The sequence below is a fragment of the Prenolepis imparis genome, unplaced genomic scaffold (assembly GCF_030444845.1).
Source record: "Prenolepis imparis isolate NDT839.2.m4 unplaced genomic scaffold, iyPreImpa1.0 SCAF_21, whole genome shotgun sequence".
NCBI classification, from domain to species: Eukaryota; Metazoa; Arthropoda; class Insecta; order Hymenoptera; family Formicidae; genus Prenolepis; species Prenolepis imparis.
Genome location: NW_028141179.1, coordinates 279310 through 291340, shown reverse-complemented (window position 1 = coordinate 291340; position 12031 = coordinate 279310). Strand labels below are relative to the sequence as shown.

Sequence of the window (12031 nt, the reverse complement as noted above, 5' to 3'; positions counted from 1 at the left end):
TTTCATTAATAAGAGATTCTTTTGATATAAAATCTTTGGGGATTTCAATTGTATCGAGATGTAGTCCATCCTTATTTGATAATTTACCATCTCCGAGTTGCATTAGCCAATTTGAAAATTCTTTTTCTTCCGCAATTCTCATATTTTGTTTTAATTTAACTTGAGTTACGTTCCTCCATATAGGATTGTATTTTACAATCGATTCAATTATAGCTGCTTTTTGTGCATGAGGCACTACTGGGAGATTTTGTCTGAAATCTCCTGCAAATAAAATTACTTTTCCTCCAAATGGTCGAGGATTCTTCATCAAATCCTTTAAAAGTTTATCAACTGCTGTTAAAGCATGTCCAACAGTCATGCTCACTTCATCCCATATGATTAATTTGGCATTAATCAATTCTCGTGCACCTTGAGAATTTCCTCTAATATTTGATTTAGCTCCATCATCAATTGGGATTGAAAGCTTAAACAGAGAGTGATAAGTTCTTCCTCCTTTCAGAAGTGTGGCTGCAATTCCAGTTGAAGCACATGGAAGAATTATTTCGTTTCTTCCTCGAATAACACTTAAAAATGTGTTAAATAGGTATGTTTTACCACTTCCTGCAAACCCGTCAATAAAAAATAACCTCTGAGTTTCATTTTCATTTTCAATTGCTCGCATGACTATATCGTACACGTGCTTTTGCTCAGCATTTAGTGTCGATAATAAATAATCACCACGTATTCTTTCTTCATCCACATTATACTCTGTTACGTAAATATTTATTGGAGTTGTATTTGGCAATTGGAAGTTCTCACAGCTACTTCCATTATTTATCAGAATTCCTTGTATATGGTTTAAAGCCATATTTTCAGGATTTACAACATTGTTATGTACAAAGTCCTCAATCATGAAATCTTTATATTTATTCCAAATAGTTGGTACATCTGTTGGAGTTCCAAAGATGCAAATGTAAGCAAATAATTCTCGAAGTTGTGCAGGCATATTCGATTCTGTTGCTTCTTCCAGCGTTTTTCCCCAAAGATTATCATTTTCTACCAAATTTTTTGCAATTGCTGCATCTTTAAATGTATTATAAAGAACTCCATTTACAGTTCTCAAATCTTCAAAACATTTAACTCCAGTCACATGTAGTAGAAGAAGACGGAGATAAAATCTCTCAATATCTTTTATGCTTACTGTATAGAGTCTTGAAATTATTTTTTCACCACCTTTTTTGCGTGGCTTCCACTTAGTTTCTTTTTTATCATATACATAATGATAAGGAATATCTGTGTAAATAAAATTCACTGCATTTTCATCAGATTGATTTAATTTGAACCATGCAGTCAGCGTAGTATCTCGAGTGAGCTCTCTCTGAGCAGCTTGCTCTTCATTTCCTGCTCGAAAATAAACCATATGACGATTAGGCAAATGAACTGCCAATCTGATTACTGTATGAGACCTCATAAACAGATCGTATCCGTTCAGTCTCCATATTGCTTCTGGAGCACTAATATATCTTGCATCCAGGAATGATTTAATTTCATCTATTTTAATTAGCCTTATGCCATCTCGTGCTTGCACTTCAATCGCAGCACAGTCAAATCCTTTATGAATATATTTATATAAATATTTACGCTCTTCACCGATGAACATATTTCCAAATTGATATGTCGATCATATTTCATGATTAAATATGATGAATATGGCACCACCCATCGATTATCAACTTCTTTGCCTCTAACGATGTATTTTTTACCAAAATTCCTTCGTTGATACATAGGATATCCATTCACATTAGCATTAGTTTCTTCACGAAACTCTTTTGGAAAACCTTTTGAACATTTTCCATCGTCTCCAGTGCAAGGATATCTGTGGGAGGAATCTCCACAAGGACTTGCAATGATGAAGATAAGCCCCGACTTCAAGAAGTTATTGACATGATGATATGGGCTGAAATCCTTGATGAAGAAAGATATTCAGAACTTAATTTAAAAATTTTGAAGCACATGAATCATGTGCTTCAAAATTTTTAAATTAAGTTCTGAATATCTTTCTTCATCAAGGATTTCAGCCCATATCATCATGTCAATAACTTCTTGAAGTCGGGGCTTATCTTCATCATTGCAAGTAAATGCAAATGTGGAAGTCCTCTTTTTTGAAATTCAATCACACCTGCATAAGCAATTATATTTCCAAAAATTTTATTATGAATTAGATCATTTAAAATCTCTTTGACATCCAAGTTAAATGTTTTATCGACCAAATCTGGTCGAAATTCTATTAAACATCCATCAAGATTATCCTTAATTTCTGGGCATTGAGGATTGCAAGTCATTGTAAGTATTTTTTTCAAATATATCTTCTTTCCCTTTAGCCTCCTTCTTCCTCTCTCTCTCTCCCGCCACAAAACATAACAAAAATTTATTTACATAAATAAATAATTATTTATTTATATAAATAAATTATTATTAATATTATTAATATTATTTTTTTATTATTAATTTATTATTAAATAAATATTTTATTGTTATTAATATTATAAATATTATTTTTTTTATTATTTATTTATTAGTTTTTTAGTTTTATTATTGTTTGTTATTTTTATTATTTATGATGTTAGTTTATTAATTTTTTTAAATTAATTTTTGTAAACTATAATTTTTACATATAATATTACTGTTATTGTTACGTATCCCATATTGCAAATTGTAGAAAATTTAATTATTAATATTATATTTGGGCATATCTCAAACAAAAGTTGTAATATTTATTCTATTAATTTTGAAAAAATAATTAAATTAGCGTATAGAAATTTAAAAAGCAGCGAATTTTATTAAATAATAATTAACAAATAAAAATTTTTAATATATAATTTTTATTAAATATCTAAACATGTAAAAAATACACATATTTAATAATTTAAATAATTATTTTATACCAAATTATATTTTTTTAATTTTTTTATCCTTTTTTTCATCATTGTCATTATTATCTTCTTTCCGCTTTTTATTTTTTTTCTGAAATTTATCTTTAAATTCATTCTTCATACACTCCTCCTTCTTTAGCTCCTCTCGTTTTTCAAATTCTTCTAATGCCATTATTAATACATGATCTAGCCCATCTTCAAGTACTGACATTTTTTATTTATATATATAGATTAGGTTATATCTTTATATATATGTAATAATATTAATTTAAATAAAACGATTCACAAATTTATAAAAAAATATCATTTTATTTAAATAAATTAATTATTGTTTATATTTTTACCATTTTGAAATTCTTCAATTTCTGTTGATATATTTAATTGATTCATCGTTATATTTTTAATTTCAAATCCATTTGTTTCATTTATCAGAACATTTTCTATTTCTTTCGGTATATTATTTTCTTCCACAATTGAATTTTCAAATTCATTTGTATTAATTTGATCATCTTCAATTACTGAAATTTTTTAATTAAAAAATATATTAGATTATATGTTAATGTGATAATATATTAATTTAAATAAAACAATTAACAAATTAAAAAAAAAATAATTTTATTTAAATAAATTAATTATTATTTATATTTACCATTTAGAAATTCTTCAATTTCTTTTTCTATTTCTTTCGGTATATATTTTTCTTCCATGATTGTATTTTCAAATTGATTTGTATTCGTTTGATCAATGATGACATTTAATATGTGAAACCAGCTACTTATATATATAGATATAGATAAATAGATAGTCATTTCTGAAATCACATGTAAATAATACTCATCACCTCTAAGGGGTGATTTTTGCAAAATCTAACTGAACAAAATAATTTAAAAATTTTTACGATTTAAAAAAAACAATACATTAATAAATAAATGCTCTTACTTAATAACAACATTTAACAATCACGCCACTACCAAAAGATGATTTTATTAAAATTATATGTTTCTCTTTTATAACTACAAAGTTTTTTAACATAAAATAACATTTTTTAAATGCGCACGCACGTGAGTAGATGCGTGGGTGGGTGAGTTGGGGTGTAAAATTAAAAAAAACCACATAGTAGCCATCTCTCATAAATTTGCTAAATTTTGCTACCAATTTCTTGAAAATCGGTCAATAAATTTGTAAATGCGTGAGTGGGTGTGTTGGTGGGTGCGTATGTAGACAAAACTTAAAAAAAATCACATACAGTAACCATCTTTGAAAAATTTGCGAAATTTTAGTACCAATTTAGTGAAAATCGTTTAATAAATGTGTGAGTGTGTGTGTGGATGCGTGGGTGGGTGCGTAAGTAGACAAAACTAAAAAAATCACATATAATATTCATCCCCGAATAATTTTCGAAATTTTGGTACCAATTTCGTGAAAATCGGTTAACAAATTTATGAGTGCGTGGGTGGGTGTGTGGGTGGTTGCGTGTGTTAGCAAAACTTAAAAAATTAAAAATTTGAAAATTTTAATACCAATTTCGAATCGTTCACCAATTTCGTGAAAATTAGCGAACTAATGTATTAGTACGTGGGTGGGTGCGTGGGTGGTTGCGAGGGTTTGTTAAAAAAAATCACATATAATAGCCATCCCCGAAAAATTTGATAAATTTTGTTACCAATTTCATGCAAATAGATGAAAAAATATATGATTGCGTAGGTGGGTGCGTGGGTGGTTGCGTGGGTGGGCAAAACTTTAAAATAACCATAATGGTCATCCCTTAAAAATATCGAAAATTTTATTACCAATTTCGAAAACATCGGTTAATAAATATGTGGTTGCTTGGGTGGGTGCGTGGGTGAAGGTGTAAAACAAAAAAAATCACATATAGTAGCCATCCCCGAATAATTAGCGAAATTTTGGAACCAATTTATTGAAAATCGGTTAACAAATGTATGAGTGCGTAGGTGGGTGCGTGGGTGGTTGCGTGGGTGGGTTAAAAAAATCACATATAGTAGTCACCGAAAAATTTGCTGAATTTTTTTACGAATTTATTGAAAATCGGTGAACAAATGTATAAGTGCGTTGGTTGGTTTTTTGGGTGGTTGCGCGGGTGGGCAAAACCCACGCAACCACCCACAATGTTTTGGAACACCCTAAACACATTGGCGTAAATGGCGTAAAAATCTGTGAAAAAATTATTTTCAGGAAAACATACCCTCCTCTATGAGAAAAAAAAATTTTTTTTAAAAATGAAAATAAACCCCACAGCAGCCACCCCCGAAAAATTTGCAACATTTTGGTACCTGTTTCACAAAAATCGGTCCACAAATGTGGAAGGAGTTCGCGTACATACAGACAGACAGACAGACGGACGGCACTTATATATATAGATGTGTTACGTCCAGACTCAAGGAAGGAAGAGTCGAAAGGAAGGACGTAACTAAATTTATCTTTTCGAACGACGGCAGACTATCCGTCTGTTCGACCCGAACGAACGTCTGAGCCCAAATAGGTCAACGACCGCAAGGGTCGCTCTTACTCTATTTAAAGGGCCGTTCGCTCGGTGGTCCCTTTTTGGCAAGAGAATTTAATCTCTTTTACGCAGGATGGGACCTTGTGCGATCCTGGTTTACGGGAATGAGTGGGAACGGGTTATTAATAAATGAAAATCATTTATTTTGAAATTTATAAATTTATTCCTAATATAAAGACGAAAGAATTTATATACATAATAATATTATTGACGGACTTAGTTGCTAATGAAGAGTGAATGTATGTGTATGTGTCGCGGGTGATACATTAGTACGGAGGTCTTCAATCGGGGCAGAAAGGGGTAAGAGTTATTGTTTAAATTTTAGGGTCCCGATTAGTGGTTACAATAATTTAAATGGTAATAGGTATATAAAATTAGTGTCCATGTGTGTGCGTGTAAGAGAGAATTCTAGGTTAAGAAAGTTCGGTAATTTCGACGGTGGAAGGGAAAAGGAAAGCGCGGAGGATATCGACGGGGAATCCGATGGGGTTGGGATCGATAGGGGTAAACATAGGGATGAGGGCGCCGGGGAGACTTCCCGCTACAATTCTCATGAACTGCTCTTCATCGGGAACGTCTGGCCCGCAGGTGTAAACACCTTCTGGGAGTGGGAGCTCTAGTATAGGGAAATTAGAAAGGAGCCATCTATAACATTCGTCTTCGCGTTGGAATGGAATTTGCCTGATGTGTCTCCTTAAAAAGGAGTAGGCCTCGTTATAAAGGAAGGGGATTTCTGCTGTCTCTTGGCAAGTGCAACCTTCGTCACACTCTATATTAAGTGGTGAGGGGGAGGGAGAATGATTGAGACGAGGAGAGGGAGGGTGGTTCTGAGGTGCAGAAGATGGAATGTGCGATGGCTCTGGAGAGGAAATCAGAGGGTTAAGGGGAGTGTCAGGGTTCCTATTTCCGCGGTGTTTATTTATTATATTAATGTGTTCTATAATTAGGCGCTCTAATAATTCTTGAGTTGGACTATCGTCCGGGAATGAATAGGCCGTAGCCCGAGCCACTTCTTGTCTCAGGCGTCGATTCCGATGATTTCGCGCATGCTTTGCCCCAGCTCTCGAAGTCCGCTTTCTTAAGTAGTCCACTAAGAATGACGAACGATAAGAAAAATAGATCGAGGCGATCGAGTGCAATTTCGAAATAATTCTTGGAATACTATTCTCGTTTCATTCTGTCGTTATTAATTTTATTTCTTATTCCTTGCGCTTGTAGTATTCTAGAGAGAGAGGAAGGGTGAGAGAGAGAGAGAGAGAGAGAGAGAGAGAGAGAGAGAGAGAGAGAGAGAGAGAGAGAGAGAGACTGGATAATGTTGGATAGGGGAAAGGTATGGTAAACGGTATCACGAATCTCGCCGTTATCACGGGAAATCCTGAGTGATTTTCGGGGTGAAGGAAATCACGGATCTCGCCGTTATCACGGGAAATCCTGAGTGATTTTCGGGGTGAAGGAAATCACGGATCTCGCCGTTATCACGGGAAATCCTGAGTGATTTTCGGGGTGAAGGAAATCACGGATCTCGCCGTTATCACGGGAAATCCTGAGTGATTTTCGGGGTGAAGGAAATCACGGATCTCGCCGTTATCACGGGAAACCCTGAGTGATTTTCGGGGTGAAGGAAATCACGGATCTCGCCGTTATCACGGGAAATCCTGAGTGATTTTTCGGGATGAAAGAGAGAGGGAGAAGAAGGTTTAGAGTTGGATATGATAGCACTTGCGCAAAAGGAGATAAAGAAGATGGCTTATCTTAAATCCAAGAATTATTTTGATACGGGGTGAAAATTGTACTTTATCTTTTTCCTTTGTTATATACATATATGTGTGTCTTGACTTACTGTTAGTAGAGTGAGTTGTTAATTGCTGCAGGGTTCTAGTCTGGTGTGGTCTTCCGGACTTCCACTATGTTTTTTCTTCACTTGCACTCTAACGAACGTCGAAATTCGAATTGAAAGCGGATTTCGAAATTGAAAGTATAAAGGTCCGAAGAGTCTAGATACGATCTCGGATAGCTTATACACGGCAAACTGCGCTCGAAAGTTCGGACTAAAAATCTAAATCTCTCGAGGGATATCGCGGGTATATAAACCTTCTTGCTCCTCCTTCCCGTTAGTTTGTTAACATTTCCTGACGAATAGGAAATTTTTCAATGACGCCCTTTCAGTCCCGGAGGCGTCTCTTGACTTTAAAAGTTTATCGGGATTGGTCAGGGCTTTTGTTTAGGGCCCTAGGTTTTGACCAATGGAGAATTTGTTGAGGTTTATATTTTTATTATCCTCTCGAGATTATCTCGGTGATCTGTCAGGCGGCATTTGTTTGGATTCGGTTATCGTTGTTAGTCTGGTAAAATTTTATTCGTTTTCAAGTGGAAGTTTTCTTCTAAATTTTTATTTTCAAGTGGAGATTTCCTTCTAAAAAGTTTTTATTGCTTTTTAAGTAAAATTTTCCTTTAAAAGAAAGATTTTTATTGCTTTTCAAGCGCGAGTTGTCAACTAGTCAAAGCGAGAATTTCAGACACCGCGAGTTACATCTGGTATGTATCTCTCCTTTTTTTATTTTTATTTTTACGATTAACCGTCTCCGGTCAGCTGCTTCGCCTGCCAGATCATAGTCTTAATCCCACGCCTGTGATTTTTCAATCATCGCCTTGCATTCTTTGAAAGAAAAGAATCGTGGAGTCCACAGGACGTAACATATGTATATAAACTAACCTGGAAACTTGCTGTTGCATAGAATCTCAAACAGATCAATAATTGTAAAACAGGAGAGATTGGCAAACCGCGGTTATTAATTTTTGCCAATCCCTCTTCTATCAATGGTAAAATACCAAACATCACAGAATTTTTTGAAAAGCGAAATCTTTTTTTGAATTCTTGCCCATTATAAAATTCAAATGGATTTTGTTTATCACGAATGTAGCGTTTTGATGCACGAATTTCTTCATTATCTTCTTCATCATTTGAAAAATTAATATCTTCAATATCAAGATTTGCCAAATTCATTATGTATTATTTATTTACTTTTATCATAACCTTAATTCACTTTGCTTAAGTCCTCTTTGACCACGACTTGACGAAGATAGTCTTATTTAACAATATATATGTCAAATAAGACGATCTTGAATGGCTATGAATACATAACTAATAAGATTATATTAAGCATGTGCTTATGTCAAATAAGATATGTATATGAAACATATTAAGCGTTCAGAAATAAGATCATCTTCGACAAGTTAAAACTTGAGATTTTGATCAAGTCCTTACTCATTTTTCGACTATGAATCTAGAGGGCGTCTTAAGACTGTACTTAAGAAGGTCTTAAATATGAGAACGGACTATGAATACGGGCCTAAGAGGTGATAAAATAATACATGTATATAGTAACACGAGAAATGCAATTTTTAAAAAAATCATTTTAGAGTATATATATGTATATACGAGTATATACGAAATATTTATATACCGGGTGTCCCATTTTAAAGGACCCCCTCAAATATCTCAGAAACACTGCGTTAAATCGAAAAATGTTTCCTACAAAAGTTGTAGGGTTTCGAGGGGGACATAACATAGTAATATTCACATGACCTTGGGCGGCGCCTCCAAGATCAAGTGAAGGTGAGAATAAATTTTTTAAATGGAAACCCATATTTTTTATTATAACATCTTTTTCTACTAATTAATTTGAACAACTTTTATCTGAAGCATTTTTTTATTTTCCTAATATTTTTTCTTCTTTTCAAAATTCATTCTCACCTTCATTTGATCTTGGAGACGCCGTCCAAGGTCATATGAATATTACTATGTTATGTCCCCCTCGAAACCCTACAACTTTTGTAGGAAACATTTTTCGATTTAACGCAGTGTTTCTAACAATGAGATATTTGAGTGGGTCCTTTAAAATGGGACACCTGGTATATATATATAATTATTTAAATATATCGTACATGTATATATTTCGAAATGACGATGTTTCTTTTCAAAAACATTTATTCACAGTATTTTTTAAAAGGAAAAATTTAGCTCTTAAATTTATAATATATATATATATACACACATTTTCCACGTCATTTTTCAGATATTATATATATATTATTATACACATTATTATGGAAATGACATATAGGAAATGTAACAAATTTAAAAGCCAAATTTCTCTCTCTCTCTCTTTCTCTTTATTTTCTTCTTTTCTTCTTTCATATCTTGTAAACAAGCATTGAAATCTCTCCCGAGGTTTAATATTACTTATTTTACTTTTCTGGCTTGTTTTATTTATGTGACAAATGGCTTTTGTTTGTACTAAATTTTTTATATTTTTTATTTTATATTTTTGAATGTAATTTTATTAGATTAATAAGATTTTTGCGATTAAAATGACATCAATTATAACATAAATTGGATAATTTTTCACTGAACAAGTAATTCAAATTACATATTTAATTTAAAATTATCCGATTTATGTCGTGTTTGGTGTCATTTTAATCGCTAAAATTTCATTAATCCATTAAAATTATTTTTAAACCGATAAAATGCAAATTAAAAGTTTTAATTTTTATTTAAAAAATATTTACATTCGTGAATTTATTGTAGATAAGGAAAGGTTCTCGATGTCGTCGAAGGCAGAGCGAGAATGAATAAAGAGCGAACGAGATGACGTATCATCAAAGAGTTCCGAAGTCTCTCTCGCGAGGCTCCCTTTATCTATAATCTTTCATATCATATGACATGTTACTATAGAAAATAAAATTTGTATAATTCGCGGTTTGAAAATAATTTTAATGGATTATTGAGATTTTTGCGATTAAAATGACACGACATAAATCGGTTAATTTTTAATTAGATAAGCGATTAAAATTTTAATTACATATTGTTTATGTAATTACACGAGTTGTAGTAGCAGTAGTTTGATTCATTGTCGAACTAACAGGTGTCGAACTCGGTTTAGAACTTGTGGCGTTCCTGTTCCGATTCCTGCCTTATTTTAGGAACTTTTATTGTTACCAACCTCATTCAATTAATTTATTACTAACTTCTAGTTATATATTAATAATGCTTAACAACAGATTGTATTTTGTTTATAACATTTATTCAATTATCATTCTTTATAAAAACCATTCACTTGTACACATCTAACTTTATATAAAAAGATTTATAAATACATCCGAAGTCTAGTTATTTTATATAAAATACCCACAACTGGTGACCCCGACGTGATTCGACGTCAGCTCGTCTTGTGCTCCAAGATCCCGTGTCCAGGGTCGGGCACACGTGAAGCACGTTACCCTGTCGATCGGCCGGGATCAGGTAACCCGATCTCACGCCAAAGGACAGCGCCTTGCGGATGTACTTCTTCGCCTGTCGCTTCCCTTCCTCGATGCCTGCTTTAACATAATTGTTTATAAGCTGAACCAGGGACTTCTTTCTGAAGAGCGCTCTGGCGCTGTTGAGCGAGTTCGCTAACGCGATCGGCTTCGTTGAGATATTAGACACGCTGCTGTTCGCGGAACTCGGCGCCGAGTTATTTGCAGCGTCCATCGACTCCGTGAGACTTTCAATGGACGTGGGTCTAGATTCCATCCCGTACTCGGGCACTTGGACGGATTCCGGGCTATCACGCCGGTCGACCATCTCGTACGGAAGCCTTTGCCGTTCGTGATATTTCTGTATTCTTCGACGGGGTGTCCTGAAGCGTTCCGGAGACTGAAAGCGTTTCGCCTCTTGATTGTACTTATCGATAGTGAGGAGCTCGTAGACCAGTTGGGGTATACTGACAGAACCGTACGGCTGTCGTCGATGCGGAGTGTTTGCACGTTTACGCCGCGTTGATCCGCGACGACGGATACCGGGATGCGATCTTCGTTCCGTTACTTGCTTTTTCTTGGGGCGTCATCGGAAACTTTTCATTCCCTCCTCGTCGACTCCTTATCTCTCCCGTCGAAAATCTCACAAACTTTAATAACATACCTTCTTCACGAGGGAGACTCGCAAATTCTTTATAAGATAATAAAGTATCACGCAAACAAGATTTAAAGAGCCAACTCGCGACCGCGCGATTTTGTGATTCAATTAATTTGTTACTAACTTCTAGTTATATATTAATGATGCTTAACAACAGATTGTATTTTGTTTATAACATTTATTCAATTATCATTCTTTATAAAAACCATTCACTTGTACACATCTAACTTTATATAAAAAGATTTATAAATACATCCGAAGTCTAGTTATTTTATATAAAATACCCACAGGCGTTCCTGTTCCGATTCCTGCCTTATTTTAGGAACTTTTATTGTTACCAACCTCATTCAATTAATTTGTTACTAACTTCTAGTTATATATTAATGATGCTTAACAACAGATTGTATTTTGTTTATAACATTTATTCAATTATCATTCTTTATAAAAACCATTGCTTGTACACATCTAACTTTATATAAAAAGATTTATAAATACATCCGAAGTCTAGTTATTTTATATAAAATACCCACAACTGGTGACCCCGTTATTTTGGATTATACGGCATATTTAAAATCAGTGATCTACGAGAACTTCGAGTTTTCCCAGTTTTTCTGCTGTGATCCTTGTGCGATTTCTCCTTGT

General features: G+C 33.6%; 1 protein-coding gene across 1 annotated transcript; it reads right to left on the bottom strand.

Moving 5' to 3' along the window:
- Positions 1 to 10603: 10603 nt before the first annotated feature.
- LOC145946788 (uncharacterized) lies at positions 10604 to 11736 on the bottom strand. Its single transcript, XM_083056546.1, has 2 exons — positions 11674 to 11736; positions 10604 to 11215 (listed from the first exon to the last, which is right to left on the bottom strand). The coding sequence occupies exons 1-2, from the start codon at positions 11734 to 11736 to the stop codon at positions 10604 to 10606; spliced, it is 675 nt and encodes a 224-aa protein (XP_082912672.1).
- Between the last annotated feature and the right edge of the window lie 295 nt (positions 11737 to 12031).